Here is a 25814-nt window from a genome sequence, read left to right on the forward strand (position 1 = left end):
CATCCGAAAGGCTGCATGATTCCCTGCAGTTGTCCTACACTTGAACCTACGTAGAGCTGCACGCCTAGTGATGATTGCAGAATGGTATTCATCACTCCATCAAGGGACAGGTTGCCTTTTCAGTTGTTCAGTGGACTGTGGAATGCGTGCTTCAGCAGCATGGTGGATCATTTTAGTAATATGATCCACCCATACCTCGACATTGGCACAATGTTCAAATTGGAACAACTGGCTATTAAATGTCCAGTCTATTTTACTGAGCATCCATCACAGCGGTTTCCTTTTGCATTCCATCAACGGCAGAAATTGACCCAGTTGCAATGCAGAAATGGATGCTCTGTCCCATATTTAGCAAATATGCACATGATGATGTGATGACACGAGAAGCCTCTCAATTTCTCTACCGCTGGGGCAGGTAGTTGTAGAGCCCCAAAGCACATTGTGTGCATTAAAATCACCATACAGGTTAAAGTGGCGGGGGAGCTGTGTATTAAGGTTGGTTAGGGCATCTTTGTCGAGCACATCATGTGGGGGCAGGTAAAGGGAACACACTGTCGACGATGATGCATGTGCACTGTTATGGCAACTACTTGTAAATTTGCTGTAAGAGGGAGAGGCAAGGAGTGGTCGTCAGTATTGATGAAAATACCTCCACCTCATCTAGCTGTCTATCCATTCAGATTGTCCTTTACAGACACAGTGGTCTACCCTGAGGTAGTTCTTCCATTCTTCCATATTTTTTTTTTTTTTTTTTTTTTTTTTTTTTTTTTTTTTTTTTTTTTTTTTTTTTTTTTTTTTGGGTCGTCAGTCCGCTGACTGGTTTGATGCGGCCCGCCACGAATTCCTATCCTGTGCTAACCTCTTCATCTCAGAGTAGCACTTGCAACCTACGTCCTCAATTACTTGCTTGACGTATTCCAATCTCTGTCTTCCTCTACAGTTTTTGCTCTCTACAGCTCCCTCTACTACCATGGAAGTCATTCCCTCACATCTTAGCAGATATCTTATCATCCTGTCCCTTCTCCTTACCAGTGTTTTCCACATATTCTTTTCCTCTCCGATTCTGCGTAGAACCTCCTCATTCCTTACCTTATCAGTCCACCTAATTTTCAACATTTGTCTATAGCACCACATCTCAAATGCTTTGATTCTCTTCTGTTCCGGTTTTCCCACAGTCCATGTTTCACTACCATACAACGCTGTACTCCAGACGTACATCCTCAGAAATTTCTTCCTCAAATTAAGGCCGGTATTTGATATTAGTAGACTTCTCTTGGCCAGAAATGCATTTTTTGCCATAGCGAGTCTGCTTTCGACGTCCTCCATGCTCCGTTCGTCATCGGTTATCTTACTGCCTAGGTAGCAGAATTCCTTAACTTCATTGACTTCGTGACCATCAATCCTGATGTTAAGTTTCTCGCTGTTCTCATTTCTACAACTTCTCATTACCTTCGTCTTTCTCCGATTTACTCTCAAGCCATACTGTGTACTCATTAGACTGTTCATTCCGTTCAGCAGATCATTTAATTCTTCTTCACTTTCACTCAGGATAGCAATGTCGTCAGCGAATCGTATCATTGATATCCTTTCACCTTGTATTTTAATTCCACTCCTGAAACTTTCTTTTATTTCCATCATTGCTTCCTCGACGTACAGATTGAAGAGTAGGGGCGAAAGGCTACAGCCTTGTCTTACACCCTTCTTAATACGAGCACTTCGTTCTTGAGCGTCCACTCTTACTATTCCCTCTTGGTTGTTGTACATATTGTATATGACCCGTCTCTCCCTATAGCTTACCCCTACTTTTTTCACAATCTCGAACAGCTTGCACCATTTTACATTGTCGAACACTTTTTCCAGGTCGACAAATCCTATGAAAGTGTCTTGATTTTTCTTTAGCCTTGCTTCGATTATTAGCCGTAATGTCAGAATTGCCTCTCTCATCCCTTTACTTTTCCTAAAGCCAAACTGATGGTCACCTAGCGCATTCTCAATTTTCTTTTCCATTCTTCTATATATTATTCTTGTAAGCAGCTTCGATGCATGAGCTGTTAAGCTGATTGTGCGATAATTCTCGCACTTGTCAGCTCTTGCTGTCTTCGGAATTGTGTGGATGGTGCTTTTCCGAAAGTCAGATGGTATGTCGCCAGACTCATATATTCTACACACCAACGTGAATAGTCGTTTTGTTGCCACTTCCCACAATGATTTTAGAAATTCTGATGGAATGTTATCTATCCCTTCTGCCTTATTTGACCGTAAGTCCTCCAAAGCTCTTTTAAATTCCGATTCTAATACTGGATCCCCTATCTCTTCTAAATCGACTCCTGTTTCTTCTTCTATCACATCAGACAAATCTTCACTCTCATAGAGGCTTTCAATGTATTCTTTCCACCTATCTGCTCTCTCCTCTGCATTTAACAGTGGAATTCCCGTTGCACCCTTAATGTTACCACCATTGCTTTTAATGTCACCAAAGGTTGTTTTGACTTTCCTGTATGCTGAGTCTGTCCTTCCGACAATTATATCTTTTTCGATGTCTTCACATTTTTCCTGCAGCCATTTCATCTTAGCTTCCCTGCACTTCCTATTTATTTCATTCCTCAGCGACTTGTATTTCTGTATTCCTGATTTTCCCAGAACATGTTTGTACTTCCTCCTTTCATCAATCAACTGAAGTATTTCTTCTGTTACCCATGGTTTCTTCGCAGCTACCTTCTTTGTACCTATGTTTTCCTTCCCAACTTCTGTGATGGCCCTTTTTAGAGATGTCCATTCCTCTTGAACCGTACTGCCTACTGCGCTATTCCTTATTGCTGTATCTATAGCGTTAGAGAACTTCAAACGTATCTCGTCATTCCTTAGTACTTCCGTATCCCACTTCTTTGCGTATTGATTCTTCCTGACTAATGTCTTGAACTTCAGCCTACTCTTCATCACTACTATATTGTGATCTGAGTCTATATCTTCTCCTGGGTATGCCTTACAAACCAGTATCTGATTTCGGAATCTCTGTCTGACCATGATGTAATCTAATTGAAATCTTCCCATATCTCCCGGCCTTTTCCAAGTATACCTCCTCCTCTTGTAATTCTTGAACAGGGTATTCGCTATTACTAGCTGAAACTTGTTACAGAACTCAATTAGTCTTTCTCCTCTTTCATTCCTTGTCCCAAGCCCATATTCTCCTGTAACCTTTTCTTCTACTCCTTCCCCTACAACTGCATTCCAGTCGCCCATGACTATTAGATTTTCGTCCCCCTTTACATACTGCATTACCCTTTCAATATCCTCATACACTTTCTGTATCTGTTCATCTTCAGCTTGCGACGTCGGCATGTATACCTGAACTATCGTTGTCGGTGTTGGTCTGCAGTCGATTCTGATTAGAACAACCCGGTCACTGAACAGTTCACAGTAACACACCCTCTGCCCTACCTTCCTATTCATAACGAATCCTACACCTGTTATACCATTTTCTGCTGCTGTTGATATTACCCGATACTCATCTGACCAGAAATTCTTGTCTTCCTTCCACTTCACTTCACTGACCCCTACTATATCTAGATTGAGCCTTTGCATTTCCCTTTTCAGATTTTCTAGTTTCCCTACCACGTTCAAGCTTCTGACATTCCACGCCCCGACTCGTAGAACGTTATCCTTTCGTAGATTATTCAATCTTTTTCTCACGGTAACCTCCCCCTTGGCAGTCCCCTCCCGGAGATCCGAATGGGGGACTATTCCGGAATCTTTTGCCAATGGAGAGATCATCATGACACTTCTTCAATTGCAGGCCACATGTCCTGTGGATACACGTTACGTGTCTTTAATGTAGTGGTTTCCATTGCCTTCTGCATCCTCATGTCGTTGATCATTTCTGATTCTTCTGCCTTTAGGGGCAATTTCCCACCCCTAGGACAAGAGAGTGCCCTGAACCTCTATCCGCTCCTCCGCCCTCTTTGTCAAGGCCGCTGGCAGAATGAGGCTGACTTCTTACGCCGGAAGCCTTCGGCCGCCAATGCTGATTATTTATCAAATTTTAGGCAGTGGCGGGGATCGAACCCGGGACTGAAGACGTTTTGATTATGAATCAAAGACGCTACCCCTAGACCACGGGTCCATAAGCACCTTGAACCCCTGCAAGTTCTAATGTAGTATGGGAGCCATTTCATTGGTGTTGTTTCAATTTACCTCTATCTTTGCACCACAGAGGTGAAGCACTTGTAGACTGAGGGGAGTGGAGGGGTTGCCTGGATCTGAGGCATCTAACTCCATGATGTCCTCCTCCAACAGTCAGATATGAAAGAATTACGTCTGACGGCACTCCGGACAGCTTTTGACCCAAACCTCATGATCCTTTATCTGCACCCTGTCCCTCTGAGGGTGAGGGGGAAAGAGGGCACTGAGAGGCACCCTGCTTGTTGTGTGTCTTCTTGACACTCACTGCAGAACTGTTGCTGGTCTTTCCTGTGCAATCTGCTTGGATTACTTTAACTTTACCCACTTTGCCTTGGCATGTACACATGCAAGTACAGCTGCCGGTGGTGGTGGTGGTGGTGGTGGTGGTGGTGGTGGTGGTTGTGGTGGATAGTTGTACACTGGGCGTCATATGTGTCAACCTTAGGAACAGGTTTCTGCACCATTCATCACCTTATATTATTTTTTTGGCTTCTGCATAGGGGATCCGCTTGGATTTTAGTTCCTGAATTTTTAATTCCTCTGCAGAAACAGGGCAGTCTTGACTCCAGACTGGATGGCACCCAGAGCAATTAACACAGACCACTGGAGATGGACAGTCAATCCCTGGTTCATGAGTTGTGTTTCCACATTTCCCGCAGGTCATTTCATCCCAAAAACTCAGCACTGTAAGACCAAAATGTAGCACTGCATAGGGTTTGGTACATACGGCCTAACCCTAAATCAGTGGAACCTGCCACGATGTGTTCATGCAGCACTGGAAAACTAAAGGTCAGAATAAAGGTGGTTTCTTCTCAATTTCTCCATTATTCCTGCGCATCATTTGCTCTACATCCACTATCTCCAGTAATGCCCATTCCTATTTAAGTTTGGCTATGTCGACGTCCGTAATCTCATGGCACGAGATCACACCCTTGCTCGAGTCAAGGGAGTTATGCAATTCAACAATTACAGCATTTTCACCCATTTTTTTGGACTTCCTAAGTAGTTCCATCTGCTTTGACCTGTTAGTCTCAACCAGTAGGGACCCATTCCTCAGCCACTTTATACACTTCAGGCTACCAGCAAGTCCATCCAAGCCTTTATGGATATACAAGAGCGACACATTTTCAAATGTTAATTATGAAAAAAAAATTTGATTTATGAATTCTTGAGCTTGAATACTATAGTTCAACTGATCCTGATTATCAGGAGGGCTAGCCTCCTTCGTTCTTGGACTGAGTGTGTGTACTCCCAGGTGGTACAGCCTTCCTGCTGGGAGGAGGAGCAGAAGAGTTCAAGGGTTCCATTTTGGTCCCAGGAGCAGCTAGGGAATTAATGGTCCACTCAGACGGAGCCATGTGTGCCTGAGTAAGCCTTATACAAGTGAGGTGCGCCAGGTTCCCCAGAGGTTGCCCGTTAGCAACTGTTCTACCTCAACATCCATGCATCTCATCAGCACGCAGCACATCTTGAGATGAGGTGTCTTTCCCCCCCCCCCCCCCCCCTCGCAATCCAGATGATCAAGCCAATATCCCTGTTCCCTGAGACAAACACTGTCCCATCCTGCACCCCTGCACCACATGATGCTCACTGAAGCATGCCCACAGCTTACAGTGACAGAGGACTGGGAGTGCATACCAGTCTCCAGCTCATGAACCCCAGTTTCGCCAAGCCATTCTCAGAAAATGAAAGCTGAGTCACTGAGGGCATTGTTATCTCAGGTCTAACACTCCCCTCATGGATCTTTTCTAAATCAAATATTTAAAAATATTCTGAATGGTTAAATAATCACCCCTCCCTCTTTCTCCCTTGAACCATGGACCTTGCCATTGGTGGGGTGGCTTGTGCCTGAGCAATACAGATGATACCATAGGTATCAAGAGCTCAAATGTAAAAGCAGTACAAAAGCAAAGATGGGAAAGGTGTAAGAGTATCAAGAGGGTCTATACAAGGGAGACGAACTTTGTAAGCAATACTATAGAAAAGGAAGAGGACATAGCTGAAGATGAGCTGGGAGATGTGAAACTGAAAAAAGAATTTGACAAAGCACTGAAAGACCAAAGTAGAAACAAGACCCCTGGAGTACAAAAGATTCTGTCAAAACTATTGATAGATTTGGGAGAGCCAGCCATTAGAAAACTATTCCTTCTTGTACACAAGACATACGAGATAGGCAAAATAGCCTCAGACTTCAAGAAGAATGTAATAATTTCAAATTGAATAAGTCATAGTTGCAAAATATTAACATAAATTCTTTACAGAAAAATGGAAAAATTGGTAGAGGCTAATCTTGGGAAAGATCAGTTTGGATTCTGGACCTATGTAAGAAAACACGAGGCCATACTGGCCCTACAACTTCTCTTAGAAGACAGGTTAAGAAAAGGCAGGCCTATGTTTATAGCATTTGTAGACTTAGAGAAAGCTTTTAACAAAGCTGACTGGAATACTCTCTTTGAAATTCTGCAGGTAGCAGGGGTAAAAAACAGAGCGCGAAAAGCTATTTACAACATGTGCAGAAACCAGAAGGCAGAGAGGTATGAAAGAAAAGTAATGGTAACGGTAATGAAGAGAGTCACACAGGGTGTAGCCTATCCTATGTGGTATTCAATCTGTACAATTAGCAAGCAGCAAAGGAAACCAAATAAAAATTTGGAGTAGGAATTGAAATTAAGGGAGAAGAAATAAAAACTTTTGAGGTTTGCTGATGATAGTGTAGAGCTCTGCCAACGACAGCAAAGGACTTGGAAGAGAAAAATCACTTTTACAGACGACACTGAGTGGTCCTCAGTGGTCCTCAACGATCTGTGGATTGTCTGCTAATATTAAATTTAAGGAACTGAGAAGACTATACTTAACACGAAGGGCCAAAAGAAGGGGAAACTCCACCAATATATGAGATATCGTCAGTCTGGCTCCATAACTACATTGTGGGGGTGGGTCATTACGTAGGAGGAAACAATGGGTGAGCCGGGTATGACCAATGCGTAAAAGGCATAAAACAGTGGACTACTTCCGAGAGGAGTGGAAGGAAGAGTGCCAAACTGCAGTAGATTCCTTGATTGTGCAGAGTTTATTACTATGAGTAGTAGTGCTCCAGATGGTATTCCACTACTGGGCAGAGAGAGATTTGACATAGATCCACATGTCTGCAGCTGGAATCATGAAAGGAAATGGGTCGTAAGTCTCTGCTTCTCTAGCCAAACGGTCAAACAAAAAGGAGGGACCTTTGAATGGCTAGAAGCTCTGCTGTGAACACCCTACATGATCCCGACAATAAATGGCATTCAAAGCCAGCAGGAAATGTGAAAGCGTATCCCACCTTATCTATTGTCTTAGAACCATCAGCGTATGGTGGAACCCTAGAACTCCACAAGGATGGCACATACAAGACGCCGAAAACCACAGGAGCAACAGAGACCTTAGGATCCTGGAATAAATTGGTCCTAATCCATGGTCTAGGCACCATGCAAGGGGGGCGGGGTATGGGAGGAGAGACATGGGGTGCAGTCAAGTGAGTGGAGATGGAGATCCCGATAGAGGGAAGGGAGACGCATGCCAACCAGCAATCCCACCTGTGGGTGGGTGTTACGACGGAGACATCCCTCATTGGCGAAGAGCACAGGGGACACAGGATGGCCAGGAAATTGGCAAATGGCAATTGCGCAAGAAACAAGGAGTTGGCTCCGTTGGATGTGTAAAATGGGAATCCCCACATCTGTGAGGAGACTATCAACAGGACTAGTGCGAAAGGCACCAATAGTCAGAAGCATTCCACAATGATGGACAGGGTTAAGGAGTTTCAAAGTGGAAGGAACTGTTGAGCCATAAGCCTGACTACCATAATCTAGTCTGGACAAGCCCAGAGCATGGTAAAGATGGAGAAGAGTAGAACAGTCTGCACACCAAGATGTGTGGGCCAGGAGACGGAGAGCATTAAGTTATCACATATGTGTAGTCTTTAGGCAGCGAATGTGGGGCAGCCATGTCAGATTGTTATCAAAAATCAAGCCCAAGAAACAGGACTGTACTACAACACTGAGGAGCTGGTTGCTTAAATAAAGCTCTGGATCGGGGTGTACTGTGGGTTGACGAAAAAAATGCATAACCCGCTTTTTGGAGGGAGAAAACTTGAAGCCATGGGCGGTGGTCTATGCGGAGGCCCATCAGATGGCACCTTGGAGCTGGCACTCAGCAGATGCTACCAACTAGGAAGTGCATCAGATGCAAAAATCGCCAACATACAATGCCGGGGTAACCAGAGGCCCAACAGAGGTCACAAGCCCATTGTTGGCAATGAGGAAGAGTGTGACACTTAGCACAGAATCCCATGAGATACAATTCTGCTGAATCTGAGGGGCGCTGAGTGAAGTGCCAACTCGAACCCGGAAGAGCCAGTGAGATAAAAACTCATGGACAAAAATCAGAAGAAGACCACGGAAGTCCCAGTCATGGAGGGTAACTAAAATGTGATGGTGCCAAGCCATGTCATACGCCTTATATAGGTCAAAGAAGACCGCGACACGGTGCTGGTGGTGAGTAAAAGCCTGTGGGATGGCTGATTCCAATTGGAGTAAATGTTCAGTTGGAGATAGCCCTGTCCGGAAGCCACACTGATATGGGGAAAAAAGGCCACAGGATTCGAGTACCCAACGTAATCTGAAGCTGACCACCCATTCGAGCAGTTTACAAAGTACATTCATCAGGCTGCTTTGGCGATAGTTATCTAGAGGCATTGGGTTTTTCCCAGGGCGGAGATAACTATACTGTCTCACCATTGTGACGGAAAAGTGCCCATGGGCAACATGTGGTTGAAGATGTTGTGGAGCATCCAAATGTTGCATCATCTGGCTATGGAAAGAAACCGGGCCTGGGGCTGTGTCTTCTGGGGAACTAAGAGCCTGCACCAATTCCCATTTAGTGAATGGTGCATTACTGGGCTCAATTCAGTGCCGCATGAAACAGAGGTGGATCTGTTCGACTCTTGTGTTTCTGCTGGACAACGCAGTAGGCTAGGAAGAGGACGATGATGCCGTCACAAATTGTGTTGCAAGGTGTTCTGTGAGGACCAATGGATCAGTGCACAGAGCACCTTGGAGGTTCAGGCCCTGGACAGTGGGCTGTTGCTGGCAGCCAAGAAGGCTACGGAGCTTGGACCAAACCTGCAATGAAGAGGCATGCGTCCCCTGGGAGAAAACGCAGTGCTCCTAGCATTCCTTTTTACTCCGCCTAATACGGTAACAAGCCTTAGCACAGAGATGCTTAAAAGTGAGGGGGTTGGTCTGTGAAGTATGTCGCTTAAATCGCTGCAGGGCCTGTCTGTGGTCCCAGACAGCGACTGTAACATCTGTGGTCCAGTACAGTACCGGTCGATGACGAGGGCGACCTATGGATAGGGGGACAGCAGTGCCAGCAGCATGAAGAATAATGGCAGAGATGCCTTGTATGACTACATCAATAGAACTTGAGAGGGAGGTGTCAACGTGCACAGAAGACGAATATAAAGGCCAATTGGCCATGCAAAATGCCCAACATGGGGGCCTGTCTGCCTGGCAGCAGCAGGGTAATGATAGAATTACTGGAAAATGGTTACCGTCACAAATGTCACCATGGAATGACCAATGTAGGGGAGCCATGAGGGCAAGGGAGGAGATCATGAGATTGATAGCAGAGAAGGTGCCATGAGCGGCACTGAAGTGGGTAGGGGAACCATCATTGAGGAGACACAAATGAAGGTCTGTGATAAGTTGGTCAATTAGGATACCCCTACCCATTGAAGTGACACTCCCCCACACTGGATGTTGGCCACTGAAGTCCCCAAGGAGGAGAAAAGAGAGCGGGAGTTGCTGGATCAAGGTAGAGCGAACCAAAATGCAGACCACACCAGATACTACCCCGGGACCAGCACAGTTCCAACAGATTGCCTGATAACCACGAAATCTTGGAGAGTGGTCATCAAGGAAATGTGTTCCTCGAAGAACAAGAGAGAACACAGAATAGGAGGAGACAAGATGTTGCATTTCCGGTAGGTGACGATAGTATCCGTTGCAATTCCACTGGATGATCATGTGGCGAAAGTCCAAGGTAGACATGAAGAAGCCAAGGAGGTCAGGTCACTTGGTTCATAGTAGTCACCGACAAGGATGGGGTGACATCTATAAATAAGATGTCAGACTCAGGTTGCGAGGGAGGAGATGGCACCTCCAGGGGCACTGGGGGGTGCCTTGTCTTGGGATTTGTGCCTCTTCTTCTTCTTCTCTTTCTGAGGTGGAGGAGGGCAAGGCACAGGGGGTGTAAAGGCTTCTGCAAGATCTGGAACCGAAAGAGAGCGCACGGCCTTGGGATGCACAGATGGTGTGTCTCATGGCCAAGTGGTGGTAAGAGTCTTCTGGCCTGAGTGATGCCAGGGGTCCCAACAGGGAGCCTGATCACCGGCAGACGCTGAAGAAGGGTGGCACTTCTTCGGCTGGGTAGGGGGAGCGGCTCCATGATGGGAGATTGTGGGAACTGTAGGGGAGGGGAGGGGAGGGGAGGGGAGAGAGGGACGGGTCTGGGTTAAGGATGAGGGAGGAGGAGGAAATGAAGTAACAGAGACAAAAGTTGAAGACAGTGACACTGGACGGAGTCTCACATACTTCTGTTGAGCCTCAGCATAAGACAGGTGATCCAGGGACTAGTATTCTTGCACCTTCTTTTTGGGAATGGCAGTCAACACAACTGACACACACAGATGCTGGAATGCAGGGGCTTCCCTCATGGAGTGGGTGGCCACAGTCACCACACAAAAGGTCCGCATATGCCCAAAATGCAAGCACTGCATAAGTGGTGGTGAGCCTGGCCCTCCTCCCATGGTGTAGCCAGGGAAGGGAAGGATGCCGGGTCATATGAAGCAGTATTCAATGATCCTTCACCATTCAAAGAGATGGCCATTTGACAATGGTCAGATTTTTGCAGCTTGATATGCTTCATGCACCAAGCATCCACTCTGATACAACCCACTCCGATCAGGGCTCTCCCCATGTGCGCCACCTAGCCACAGAAAGAGCCACCTGGCATGGCGGCCATTGCCGGGAGTTCCTGTGCTCCAAGATGACAAGCAACAATTCCTTACCATGCATGGACAGGGAACACCTCAGGTTATCAGTAGGGTAAGCCCTGCGTTGTCAGGGGACTCAGCCATATGGTTTCATAACAGTCCCTCCACATGGACTGGCTATGTGTGCTGGTGACCTAGCAGGGTGGAAGAGGGCTACAGTAGGGAAGGGAGAGGGGGGAGAGGGGGAGAAAGGAGAGAGGAATCCACACCGTAAATGCTAGGGAGGGAATTCTTCCCTATATGGGTCACACTAAAAACAGGAAATTTTGAAGTGAAGGTCAGACCTCAAGTGGGGACCTAAATGCCAAAAATGATGGAAGAACAGGCAAAAGGAACCAATACAGGAAACCAGGTGGATAGCCACGTCAACAGAAATCAGAACACCAAGAGAAGGAAGGAGGTGGCGATGGGGAAGGAGCGAGGACAGGGAGGGAGGGCAGGGAGAAGGAAATGCAGCTACAGAAGGAAAAATCAGCTGCAACAGCTCGGCGCCCCATCTGTGCCATGCACGAACTCACGAAAGAACCGTGAGCCGCCTGGGGGGGGTGGGGGTGGGGGCATTAGGAAATGAGACCTAAAAGTAATGCATGAGTTTTGCTATTTGGGCAAGAAAATAACTTACTATGGCTGAAGTAGAAAGGATATACAACACAGACTGGCAGTGGCACGAAAAGTGTTTCTGAAGCTGAGGAATTTGTTAACATCTGGTGTTGATTTGTAAGTCTTTTCTGAAGATATTTGTCAGGAGTGTAGCCTTGTACAGAAGTGAAACATGGACAACAAGCAGTTCAGGCAAGAGAACTGAAGCTTTTGAGATGTGGTGTTAGAGAAAAATGCTGAATATTAGGGGGCTATACATGTAACTAATGAGGAGAGACTAATAGAATTTGTGTCATAATGGGACCAAAAGAAGGGATCTGCTTGATAGGACACATTCTGAGATATCAAGGAACCATCAATAGCTGTATCAAACTAGTTTTCAAGCTGAAGACCACAATAATGACAATAAATAATTTTCATTGGTATTTCAGTAGCCTAATTTATTTACCTTGTGGCCATTGGTTTATGTCTCTGAGCAGCTGCATCAGTAACAGTCATAATACATTGTTAAGAATGTCGCTTTTCTTGGCCATCTAGCAAAAAGAGATACTATGACGCTAACACTACCAAATTTGTTTGTATTCATTATCTAAGCAGATGATTTGCAGTTATATGACACATATATAATTACATTTTTATTTGTAAAGGGAAAAAATGAGCAGTATATTCTGTATTTTAATATGTGCATAAGCAAAAATTTTCATTCTATTTTCAGTCTTAATTCATTTACAGTTTAGGGTTTTCTGTTGGAAATCTTCAAACTACAGAGTTTTGCTTTGAACATACCAACCAATATTCTTGTTCCACTGTTCGTGAAGGTATGTTGTATTTATTTCCTTTTCCTCAAAAAAGCAATTATATTTCTCTTTACAACTGTTTTTATTAAGTAGGCCTACATACTGGGATGGTTTTTTGTATGTGTTTAGATACTCTCGTGGTATGTCCTCTTGTAGCTGGAATGAGATGAGGAAGGGCTCAAAAGTTTTTCCCATCCTGCACTGCGGGTCTTGTTAATTCTTGGATTCCACCTCTGCTGAAAGAGTAGTTATTTATCTGCACTACAGTTGTTACTTCCGATTACTGATACGATTCAACCCTTATGATAAAATTAATTAAACTGCATATAATTACCATGAGTATGGTATTTCTGTAAAGTGATAACAGTAATCATTGTTGTGATGGGTCTATAGTTTGTTATTCCGAGATCTGTACTCTGCACCATTTGTCTGTGAAACTGAATATACATATGTGAAGTGAAATGGCTCTGATTCTCATCATGAACAGATTGATGGCAGTATGTAGTAACAGTATTATTTACATGTCACTAAATCATATTACAAAATTCCAGACATATAAAATTATATGGTAACAAATAAGCATTTTGCACACATTATGAAACTGGAGGTAATTTACAGCATTTAAATGATTCACCTTAGCACATGAAGGCTAAATATATTTGTTGCCTCACTATCTACAGAGGAAGTATATTTGACTGATAATGTGTAACATATATCAGGAGCAAGGAGTCATGTGAATAAAAATCAATATTAATTTATTGCGGTCTCCAGTCACTGAAAAGAACTGTCGCTACACGAAGTACAAAGCTACAGCTCAAAAGTGATGAGGAGTGGCCCTGCAGTGGTGTAGGGTGCAGTTACTATTACACTGTTCTTATCAATGCTCCCCAAGAGAAAGCAATGAGGATGGATTACACAGATACTCTTGGTTGTAACAATTACACTTGCATCAGCCAGTTAGTTACTGTTGTTAAGGTTGTTGCATAAGAATGCAGGTATGTTGTACAAGAATGCGATATCTCTTTTAAACATTGTTCCAACAGTACTTTTCATTGAAGTCTTTTAAGTACCCTGCATAAATAACTATGTAAGTGAATTATCTTGGCAACATTAGAATCTTTCAACAGGTTGTGGGCAGGCATCAAAAATTGCATAAGCGACCGTTCACCAGATTTTATAAAGTAATACATGTACATGTCAGTGATGAATTCCTAATCAACAAATAGTGAAAAGCAGCATCAGTAAATAAAAGTAGCAGAATTATTCTACCAGCTGTCAGACAAAGTGCAGTCAGAAAAATCATTTACATGTTTCAAGGTCACACAGTAAATTTTTGTTTGTCACCATTGGATTTTATTAAGTCACAATTAGAACTTTTAAGCGAGGACCTATACGGAAATGTCATACGTATTTCCTGGCAATTTCAACAACACTGAAGTTAAAGGTGTTATAATTAGTAACACGTGGACAGAAAGTTAAACTGACAGGAAGAAAAACTGAACAACATGTGACACTTTGGATTGAGAAAGGTCTTAAGGCACAAAATTTTATATGTTTGAATAGCAGAAGCAACATAGGCAGGGCAATAGCAAATAAAAGCTGGGTGGTAAACTGCTTAAAAAATTATACAAGCTGTATAGCAAGAAATTAAATTTAACAAGTTACGTTTTGTAGAGAAATTTCTTCAGTTATAAATACTAGTAAGTCAGCTACTAAAAACTGTACATAAACTCAAGAACATGTGGAGGATTTAGCAGCAGAAGGTGAAGCTGTGAAGGAGAGCTGGATTATGTTACAAATTCTTGGAATGTTATCATCCGTACTGCATGGGATAATGAAGTAGCAGCTGAAAGTAGCCTCAACACATTATTTGAATGTTTGTATCTGGATGAAGAGAGATTGAATGACACAGAATAGTCAAGCATGTCGTGAAATGCTTTCATCTCAAAACAAAACAAACACTTTGTCAAAGCAAGTCAGCAAGAAGAGTCTACAGTTCATTGTTTCAAATGTGGAGTTGGGGTGGCCGACGAAGTTTGCAGTGCCGGAATTTGTTGGTTGTACTTAATTATTTCTTTTGGGTCTATTCTTCTCAAGTTGTGATGTTTTGTGTATTTATGGTGTACTGAACGTGTTTTAATTTATGTAGGGATGTTTGGTTTTTGGATTTTTGAGGTGTTGTGGTTTTGCTTTTATTTTTCGTAGTTGTAGGTGTTGGTTTTCTGGTATCAATAGTTGTACTTGACCTATATAGGTCAAGGGAAATGACCGATTCCAATTTTCATAGTTTTAGTTGTAGGTGTTGGTGTTTTGGTAGCGTCAGCTGTGGGTGACCTATATAGGTCAAGGGAGGTGTCAAGATTCCTGTAGATTCTGTTGGTGTAGTGGAATGGTGTAATCTTTTTTTCTTTTTCTTTCTTTTTTGGTCTTGTTATGTGTTTATGGATAGTAGTGTGCTTTTTGTTACTGTTTTATTTAGCTTGTTACCATCCTAAAACGCCCAATTTCCCACAATTGTCCTGTCAGTTTGATTGAATTTTTGGAGGGGGCTATTGTTGTCTTATATAATGTATTTTCATGTTTGTTTGCATGTATATGTAGTGATGTCATAGGCACCATATTGGAGATGCTTAGAATAACCATTTCCGCCATACTGATGGTGTCATGGGTTAAAGCAGACATGTGGAATCGAACATTTATGTAGTCCTAGTTTTTTACATAATGTCATGGTATGAAACTCACAAAACTTTATGTTAAACATTTTATATGCACCAAATACACACTCATGCGAACACAACTCACACACACACACACACACACACACACACACACACACAGTCTGCTGAGGCTGTTGTCTGTTCCATCTCCAACGAAGGGATTGTTGACTGAAAGCTCATTGTCTGATAGTCTTTTGTTGTGCCTACCTGCGACTCGGCACCTCCGCTACATGGTGAGTAGCAACTGTCTTTTTCATAATACTGTTACATTCCGTCCTTTGGATACAGTCTCAGAAAGTCAGTTTTTGACAAAATAGCATATATGACAAAGGCTCTTTTCATTGATTTCTTTTCCCATTCCTTCTTCATCCGTGCACCTCAACCAGGAACATAGAAGTCATATCCAAAATTTTTCAAATGAGGAAGATCCATTTTTCGTCCAAATCACAATTCAGTGAGTCTTTTTCCCTAAACTCCTTCCAGTTTGATTTAGCATAAAGACTGCATAATTTATTGCTATAGCCCACAGATTCTCATTCAGGTTTCACGCATATGTTCTTACTCAATAACTATGTATAGTTCTCTTTCAGTTTTTTCATTTCATTAAAGTGTGTACATTGTTGTTTTGATATTAAAAAACTTCAAGTTCATAAAGAAGATCTCTAGTGAGAGCATATTTGATTTTGAAACCATTTTCATGAAAGTTACCAATTTGGTAACCGCTTCATCTTCAGAAATGGGGAAAAATATTATGAAAAGGGTAGGTGCTTCTCACCATGTAGTTTAGATGCTGAGTCGCAGATAGGCACAACAAAAAGACTAAGAAAATGAGCGTTCGGCCAACAAGATATTCATTGGAGATACTGACATTCTGAGAATGTGGCTGTGTACTAAATGTAGGCGACTGCAAAGCAATCAACCATCCTGCCTAAGGTAATGTCATACTTGGTACAATAATCAAAGATAAAGATGAAGTTACTGTAGTTAAGACTTTTACAAAATAAAATAGAATGTAAAACCTTTAACTCGTGTCAGAGTATTGCATAAAAAGCAAGACAGATGTTATAAAGCCAGACTAGTTACATGAGGTTTTGAGCAAGACATTCAGAATCTTTTAGTGCTATAGCTCATTATGAATCAATTAGAATGCTTCTTAGTCTTGCAGTGACAAATAAAGTGAAAACAACAGCTTTGATGTAAGGACAGCATTTCATTGATCTGCATAAGGAATTCTACATGATGCAACCTGATAAATTCAACTGTCACACAAATAAGAGTTTGTAAGCTGAATAAGAGTTATATTGCCTAGAATAAGCTCCATAAAACTGGAACAAGAATATCTCAAATTATCTGATGACACCTGGATATGTAAACACTGATGATGATCCTCATATATAGTATAGAGTAAGAAAAATTATGAAAGCAAAGTTTGATGGTGGTGAAAGACTAGTTATTGAACAGAAGACAGACAACATTTTGATGTTGTGAAGAAGCTGAATCAAATTCTAAAACAATGCTTGTCAGGACATTTCAAAATCAAATATCATATCTTAAAAATTTACCAAAATAATTTCACAGGGAATTTTAGTATACAAACTAGGCCTACAAGTCCAAAGAATATTTTACAAAATTTTTAGTTTGATGATTTAAATCCAATATTCCTAGATACATCCACAGAATGTGGAATGGTGACCGACGAAGAAAATTTTGTCAATGATGAGCCAAATGAAAGAACTGAATGCTATCAAGAAGCTACACAGAGTCTATTGTACCTTGAAACTATATAGGCCTAATTATTTTGTTATTAATTACTTAAACACATAATAGAGGGAAACATTCCATGTGGGAAAAATATATCTAAAAACAAAGATGATGTAACTTACCAAACGAAAGCGCTGGCATGTTGATAGACACACAAACACACATGCAAAATTCAAGCTTTCGCAACCAACAGTTGCTTCACCAGGAAAGAGGGAAAGACGAAAGGATGTCGGTTTTAAGGGAGAGGGTAAGGAGTCATTCCAATCCCGGGAGCGGAAAGACTTACCTTAGGGGGAAAAAAGGACAGGTATACACTCGTACACACGCACATATCCATCCGCACATATACAGACACAAGTTACATCATCTCTGTTTTTAGATATAATTACTTAAACAGATTTAGCAATAAGCCACTAGACAACGAAAAATAGTAAAATGTATTTTTCTGCAACTAAAAGGAACTATGTAATATGGTGTATTCTTTGATAGGGCTCAACACTGCTTTCTGGAGTGATTCTGATTATGGAGGTGGTATTGCAATTACATGCTCCACCAGCAGAGTTCCTTTCATGTGAGGATGACCCATTATTTGGTAAGAGCAAAAGCAATGTCCTGTGGAAAATTCAACAGCCAAAGCAGACTACAGAGCTGCTGTCTCTTCAGTGAATGATATAATGTTGAATACAACATCATGGAGAAGAACTTAAACTTTCAAGTTGAACCACGCAACAGAACTGTGTGTTGACAATTAAGCTGTCATATAGACATTAAACAATACTCATGAAGGAAAAATAACATAATGAAAAAAAAAAAGACATACTGAAAACGATAAAACAACATGAAGCAAATAATAATAATAATAATAATAATAATAATAATAATAATAATAATAATAATAATAATTGAAAAGGAAAATGACGTGAGGCAAGGGACATACTGAAACTACATACAAGTTCACTTAACAACATTCATGGAATGACTATCAATTTAAAACATGTTGAAAGCTGACACACTGACCAAGCCAAGACTCATAAAGTGTTTGAATAATTAAAAACAAAAATAATTGAGTAGGAGTGTTCAGAGTTAATTTTTTTCTTTAACTGAAGTTTCGTTACTACTTGTCATGTATGGTGTTCATATATATGTTCCCTGTCTTTTTCAGGCAGTATTATGATTACTCATTAACAAGTCAGTCAGTTACTCTTGCTAACCATGTCATATGAACAGCATATAAGAATGTGATCTATTAAAGTCCTATAATCTTTTAAACATTGTTCAAATTATTATTTTTGAAAAGTTACAATCTTTGAATAAGCCAAATTCAAGGGAGATGAGTAGGCCTATGTGTTCTAGAGATATGAAGGACATGAAAGGAATTACTGACATTACAATTTGTTTCAGAAGATGGGTTAAAGAAACGAAAACAAACGTTTGCAGCATTTATAAATTTAAAGAAAGCTTTTACAATGTTGACATAATTACACTCTAAGAAATTCTGAAGGCTGCAAGTAAAAAATGCAGGAATCAAAAGGTTAAATTTGCAATTTGTGTAGAAAAACCGCAGTTATGTGGATCAAAGGACATGGAAGGGAAAGTGGTCGAGATGGCAGTGAGGCTTGGTTGTTGTATATCCCCAAAGTTGTTCAATCTGTACAATGGGCAAGCCATAAAGGAAACGTTGGTGGAATTCGGAAACCGGCTTAAAGTTCAAGGAAATGAAATAGAAACATTGAGGTTCGTCAATGACAACGTAATTCTGAAAGAAATGGCCAAGGAATCGGAAGAGCTGCTGAACAGAATGGTTACTGTCTTGGAAGGAGCAGCATTACACCTATTAGTTCGAACGCATTACAGGTTATTTACGTATACGGTCTTATTATTCTGATGACTTTATGTGTATTAACTCGACTGCTTCTGTAAATTTGCATGTTTTGTGGTGTAAGAATATTATAATCTGATAAAACTATTTTTGATACATGCTTTTGTAACACGCCACCGACTAGGCACTACCTAGACCGCAAAATATCAACGCGTGACAGTAGGATGCAACGAAAAACTAATACAGAAGCAAAAGCAGTAAGAAGGTAACTTGACATGATTTTATAACGACGATGCTAACAGCAATAGCGTCAAACAGTATTAAATCCCAAATATACGAAATTAATATCTTACATTCTGGTTTAACATATATTTTTTCTCGGCCGAAGGGACCGTACTTTTCTCGCAGCAAAATCTCCTCAGGCATGGTAATGAATCGGATGGGCAATTTATTAACTACACTTCAAACATTCAAAAGAAAACAGTCGGTATACACATCATCAAAACACTGAGCACGCTGTTTACGTGTTTACGTATGGCGACAACATAACACAGGCAAAGAACTCACACCTGTCACACACCAAGGGGGCTATTTTTATTTTTGCTTGTAGCACTATTTAGCCACCATTATTAAAAAAAAAACAGAAACACACTGTAGAGGAGACAATCGTAAATGCTGATACGCTTTCGGAATATATTGTGATATATAGCCAGTGGGGAGTATAGACACCATGGAGGTAAGAATAGAGGGAGACGCCGTGACGTCACAGCTGTGAAGCTATGTGAAGCCGACGGTAGCCATCTCAAAACATTGCTGCTGTAAGCTTGTGTGCATAGGCTTGTCGCTCGCTTTTGGAAGGATTTTGCGCTATTACGGTGACTTGTGTGGTGTTCGGATGTACGAATCGTTCTGATTGTGATGCGAAATCGAAGGGAATAACATTTCATGTGTAAGTTGTCTCGTTAAGTGTGATTTTACAATTTCATTGTGAATGAACGTGTGCTACATCGGTACTTGTACAATAGTTTGTTTTTCTCCTGTATGATTTTAGATTTTCTAAAAATGAAAGTCGGAAAGCTCTGTGGGAGAATGCCGTGAGGAGGAAGAATTGGCGTGCGTCTAAATGGAGCACTATATGTTTTCAGCGTTTCCGAGAAGAGGACGTAGACCGAACTTCCCTTTCAACAGTAAGGCTCCGAGAAAATGCTATACCATCAGTTTTCCCTACACACCCAAAACATTTGCAAAAGGTATGTTAATTCAAAGAATTAAATTCTTAGTTTTCAAGTTCACGTTTCAGTATAATACGTACGTATCGTCGACAATCGAAGTGTTGAGTAACTCACTTTGTCTTCATCATGTACCAAATTCAAAGCTAACACTACATTAACTGGCGTAAAGTATAGGCCTAAACAGGACACTGTGTAGATTTGCCATTCTATGTACCGTATTTCAGTAAATATTGGTGGTAATGAACAGTGTTTCCCAGTAGTGTAACGTAACTGAAATGTCCCAGTACGTATTACAAACAAGATGTATTTATGGGGCTTTGGAGGGAGGGTATAGCTAATTTAGTTTTCAGTTTCTATTATTTAGTTTGTGATACACGTTTATTACTGAATTAACAAAATTGTATCGTTTACATTGAAGGCTAGCTATTCATAATACTACATTAAAAACTATTTTTAATCAAAAGAAACGCGGAATTTCGCCTTTACGGGATTTTATTTTAAACAAAAACTCTGATGACGTTACATGCGTATATGGTGCAATTAGCGACTGTAATACACGCAGCGCTACAGCACACTGGCAATGTTTCGGCCAGAGTGTCATGGCAGCGAGCCACGCCCCCATGGCTTCAAAACGTAGTACGGCTGGGATACGTAGCGCCATCTCCCCTTATTCTTAGGCCGGTATTACACTATCAAATTTCTTTGTCAAAGATATTTGATAGTGTAATAGGGATCTTTGACAAATGTCGTCCAATATTTGATCAAATCTAGGCCGAGGCCGTATATTTGATCAAAGAAATCGCTTGTCTTCTGTTCACTGCAATGTGATATGTTACCACGCGGAGCGCTAGCATCGCTGCAGCGTTCTGTCTGTAGTGTTTTTATAACCATTGCCGGTAAATACAATTGGTGTGTGCCGACAACAACAGAATTAAGAGAGATGTCTGAAGCTTATGAGGCGCTTTACGTGAGGCACCCTGAATAAAAAATAGATTAAGAAGATTGGAGACCTAACCTGACCTAACCTAACATAACATAACATAACCCTCTCCTGTAGCAAGGAATCGGAGTGTTATAGTGAGCCTGTCTTCTGAAGATGTAGCAGTTCTTAAGTGAAAATTGTGCTTTGTGATATGAGGATACACTTCATTGAGCACATACAGAAATGTATGCTCATCCATTCTTAAGTAATTGATGTACGACTTGACGTCTTCCACTGTAAGCTCACGTAACAAGTTTTGTTGAATGCTTTTATCGTGTCGTCGTAAAACCCACGGCTTCACCCAGATTAGATTAGTTTCTCGTTCCATAGATCCGTGCTGAGGAAATCCTCGTGGATGTGGAACATGTCGATTTTTTTTAAGCTGAAATAAAAATACTAATAGTATGAATAAATACATCATTTGTTTCTATTAAAAATTTCGCCAATGGAGTAGAAGGAGTTGGCCAGTAGTAAGTCTTTCAGGCTCCTTTTAAACTGATCTTTATTTCTAACTAAATTTTTTATGTTTCCTGGCAAATTATTGAAGATGAGTGTTCCTGAGTAGTGGACCCCTTTTTGAACTAAAGTAAGTGTTTTTAAGTCCTTGTGCAGATCATTTTTGTTCCTGGTATTGTATGTATGAACTGAGTTGTTTGTTGGAAGAAGAGGTATATTATTTACGACAAATTTTATTAAGAAGTAAATATACTGAGAGGCAGTAGTTAACCTGCGAGCCGGAAGTATAGTGAGACTCCGTCATTTGGGCCTACGAGAGTTACAGTTTTTTTTGTTTGTTTCTCATGCCTAGATAAATGTACAAACATATCGTTGCATGTATTGTAATAATCATTACATATAATGATCCACATGCAACAATATCTCTACGGAAGTATCTAGGGATGAAATACAAAACAAAAGAAGCTAACCTGCAAATCTCGTACGTCCAAACGACAGTCTCACTGTACTTCTGGCCCGCCAACAGTTTCATTTTCTTTCTTATTTTCCCCCAGTACCAATGCAAGAATCTGAAGTACCCAGTTCTTTGAAGAGGTTTCTGCAGGAGGTCCGTGAATTTACTCCACAAATAATACGTATTACACGCTTTTGGACCTTGAAAACTTTTGTTTGACTTCAAGATTTACCCCAAAATATTATCCCATATGACATTATGGAATGAAAGTATGCAAGCTTTTTCATTTTTATGTTGCCTATGTCTGCTAACACTCGAATTGCAAATACAGATTTGTTAAGGCGTTTCTGCTGTTCTGTGGTGTGCTCCTCCCAACTGAATTTATTATCAAGTTGTAATCCCAGGACTTTTAAGACTGTCAACCTCGTATGTATGGTTCCATTTTCTCCCCCCACTTCTTTTCCGCATGTGCACACAATGCAATTGGAGTACGTAGAACTGCTGCGGTTAATAACAAGTTGTTGTCAGTCATCTTGAAATTTGACGAAAAATTTGATGACAGTGTAATACCCCTTGTAGTGCTACGTCAAAGATCTTTGTCAAATATATTGGACGGAATATTGGATCACATCTTTGATCAAATCTTTGACAAAGAAATTTGATAGTGTAATACCGGCCTTACCTCCATGATAGACACAACTGGCAGCAAGTCACTTGTTTTGTGTAAGCAGGTAATTCAGTTCTTATTTGATCGGCGGTCATTATTCCTTTCATGCCGCGTCCACACGCTTGCCAAACCTCGACAAGCCATCACAAATTCAAACGTGTGGATAGGGCGTTTGGCTTGACTTGCATAGGCCTGCTAGCGCTTGTGGCCGATCCGGTCGAATGTCGATTTTTTGGCACAAATCAAAGGAGGTTTGCGGCAAGCGCTTGCGACGCGTCCACACGTCTGTTGTGGTCTTAGTATTGTTTGTGCGCTGGCGGCGGATGGAAGTGCGTTCCTCTTAGTATAGAAGTAGGCTACAACAGGGAAAATGAATACCGGTAACTGGTCCAGGAAATATTACAATTCATCGAATGTTATCAAGCAGAACCCTGCATTTGGGACCCGAGGAATAAAGACCATAAAGATAAAAAAAAAAGTGTCTGATACCTGGAGTCGTCTCAGTGAAGTTTTAAAAGAAACCTGTAACGGAGATGAAAACAAAAGGAAATTCTTATTGTCACATTTCGTAAACATTTTAAGAAGAAACAAGATTGTATTCGTTGTGGCTCAGGTACAAATTTATTTATTTATCAATATTTACAGGATATATACAATAAATTTCATAAATAGATGATTTGAACAAAGTGTATATTTTTCAAAGTTCTATATTTATTTTTGCTAAAATAGCTGTGTTACTAACAATATAGGTATGTAAATGACGTAAATAATAAGTAATAATAATTTTCTCTCAGGAGTCGAAGAAAATGTTTACGAACCAGTTTGGTTTGCATACCAGCTTATGGGATCGTTTCTTCTCCAGTATATAACAACAAGATTGGTTTGAATTCAGATACGGTAAGCAAAAACATTTCGGTATTTTGGAGTCTATCAATTTTGATTTTTACTGTTTCTGTAATGTGAAGTAGATGCTATAAAGTTATGAAGTCAGAACGCCCCATAAAGCATTCGTCCTACAAAAGTATGAAATAAATTCGTCCCTAATCTTGACGTCATTTAACGGTGATCTTCGAGGTACAAGTGGCAAATTTTTTATTGCATTATATTCTTTTATATTCCGCCGTGCACAAGGTATTATCAGATTCCCATACATCCAAAGTTCCATGGGGAATATATCTTTCTGAAGAAGATCTACTTTTTCTGAGAAAGTTATGTAGTAGTACACAAGTCATAGTAATTTCTTTCACAGTTTTGAGATCTAAATTAATTGGTCTTCGAAAAATTCTGAACACTGAAGTTAAAATGCCAAAAGTATTCTCCACTTCAACCCAGGTTCTAGACAATTGTTTGTTAAATATTCTTTTTGGCGATCCAATCTAATGATATCCAGGGTAAGGCTTCATAGCATGCATACTGAGTGTAAAGGCACTATCTGCTAAAAATACGTATGGCATGTTCGCATTATTATTCGATCCAGGAAGTGGGCGTGATGTGGGGAAGTTCATTTCGTTTCTGCAGATTCTTTGCCATAATAATGAATTGTTAAAAGCACCACCATCACTAATCCTCCCTTGCCATCCTATGTCAACAAATATAAAGTTATAATTGCTATCGACTAATGCCAAAAGACTATACTGAAAGTTTTCTTGTAGTTGAAATATTCAGTTCCACTATGAGGCGGACACTCGATAACTATATGTTTGCCATCCAACGATCCCACACAACGTGGGAATTTGCTGCTGTAACCCTTTTTATATATTAATCCAGTCTTTCGCTGTATAGGGCATCTGAAAAGATAATGTTAAAATAATAATTAAAATTTGAAATAATTTTTTCGTACCATAGAATTATTAATAAAACGCAATTTTTGCAGCAATCAACATCATCAGAAACACTTGGCGAAGAAATGGTGAATAAAGCCCAGGAGACAGAAAATTATAACAGTGTGGTGGGTTCCTCGACTCCTGCATCTACGGTTTCTTCACCATCTACAAGTAAATCTATGGAGAAATCTCGTCATCGCACTGCTTTGAATATAGCGGAACAGCTAATGACCAGGGCCTTTGGTCAATTAACGAATGTACTTAGTCAACGTCCATCATGTGCAAATGCTGAAGATGATGAATGTGATATGTATGGTAAGCTATTAGCCAAAAAGATGCAGGAACTGCCTCAAGATGACAGGAAATTAATGATGTATGAAATAGATGGTTTATTTATCAAAAGAATTAAACAGAGGTCATTTTCGTGTGAAACACCATTCCCTCATAATTCATTTCAATATTCTAGACCATCATCAGTGTCAAGTGGATATATAGTAGTACCAAACTGCTCAGCACATGTTCAGACGTCATTTTCTGAACCTTCTACCCCAAGTCATGGCCCCTTCACTATCAATCCCATCTCCAATTTTGAAAGATCCTCCACTCTTTTACCACCACCACATATCCTTGAAATAGAGATGACAACGTAACTATTTACACAACCAAATCCAACCCTTCAAAGCCCACCTCTACAATTACAGTAATAACCGGTACTGGTATTTGATGGAATAATCGTGCTTCAGAGGCAAAACATTATTAACGAAGCATTCGAGAAAGCTTACAAAGATTTTGAGCAGTATGATACTAGAGCATAAGTAATAACAATTGTACAGATCACTGATTAATATTTTTGTACACCTAGCTCTTCAAACTAATAAAAAATGTTAAAAACAAAATATCAAACATGTTTCACATTGCCTTTATTTCCTCTTTCAGAACGTTATTAATAGCTCTGCAGACTTCAGGTATAATTTTTGATATTGCCTGGCTGGATACTTTAAACAAATAGTGTAGACTTTTGTAACTGTCTCCAGATGCTAAATATCTTAATGTTATTGCCAGATGATATTTAGCTGGTATAGCTTCTCTCAAGTATGTATTTTTCTTCGAAATCATAGGTGAAATTTCATGTAGCTCTTCCTGTAGAAGTTATCAAACTGTCCAGATGGTTCATGAAGAAGCTCATTAGATTTTTCTTCCATAAATTCTCTGCAATCACAAATTGTAAATCAAT

The 25814-nt window shown here is 40.7% G+C and overlaps 2 protein-coding genes across 2 annotated transcripts in view; one reads left to right on the forward strand and one right to left on the reverse strand.

The window, feature by feature from the left end:
* LOC124792281 (RUS family member 1) overlaps nt 1-19506 on the reverse strand; it is a 138278-nt gene extending 118772 nt beyond the window's left edge. The window contains exon 1 of the mRNA XM_047257927.1: nt 19320-19506. Coding sequence (XP_047113883.1) covers nt 19320-19392 — 73 coding nt within the window. The 5' untranslated portion in view covers nt 19393-19506. The remainder of the gene's footprint in view (nt 1-19319) is intronic.
* A 658-nt stretch (nt 19507-20164) lies between these two features.
* On the forward strand, nt 20165-25446 carry LOC124794692. The gene is made up of 3 exons (XM_047258252.1): nt 20165-20216; nt 23552-23654; nt 24631-25446. The coding sequence occupies exons 1-3, from the start codon at nt 20170-20172 to the stop codon at nt 25228-25230; spliced, it is 750 nt and encodes a 249-aa protein (XP_047114208.1). The 5' UTR covers nt 20165-20169; the 3' UTR covers nt 25231-25446.
* The last annotated feature ends 368 nt before the right edge of the window (nt 25447-25814 follow it).

Source organism: Schistocerca piceifrons, chromosome 1 (genome assembly GCF_021461385.2).
Source record: "Schistocerca piceifrons isolate TAMUIC-IGC-003096 chromosome 1, iqSchPice1.1, whole genome shotgun sequence".
Classification (NCBI taxonomy): domain Eukaryota; kingdom Metazoa; phylum Arthropoda; class Insecta; order Orthoptera; family Acrididae; genus Schistocerca; species Schistocerca piceifrons.

Excerpts from the sequence above, each read along its gene's own strand:
- LOC124794692 (XM_047258252.1), top strand. The coding sequence starts at position 20,170 with ATGCTATACCATCAGTTTTCCCTACACACCCAAAACATTTGCAAAAG. Across the intron at positions 20,217-23,551 it reads ACCCAAAACATTTGCAAAAG|GAGTCGAAGAAAATGTTTAC; the intron begins GTATGTTAATTC and ends ATTTTCTCTCAG. Across the intron at positions 23,655-24,630 it reads TTGGTTTGAATTCAGATACG|CAATCAACATCATCAGAAAC; the intron begins GTAAGCAAAAAC and ends CAATTTTTGCAG.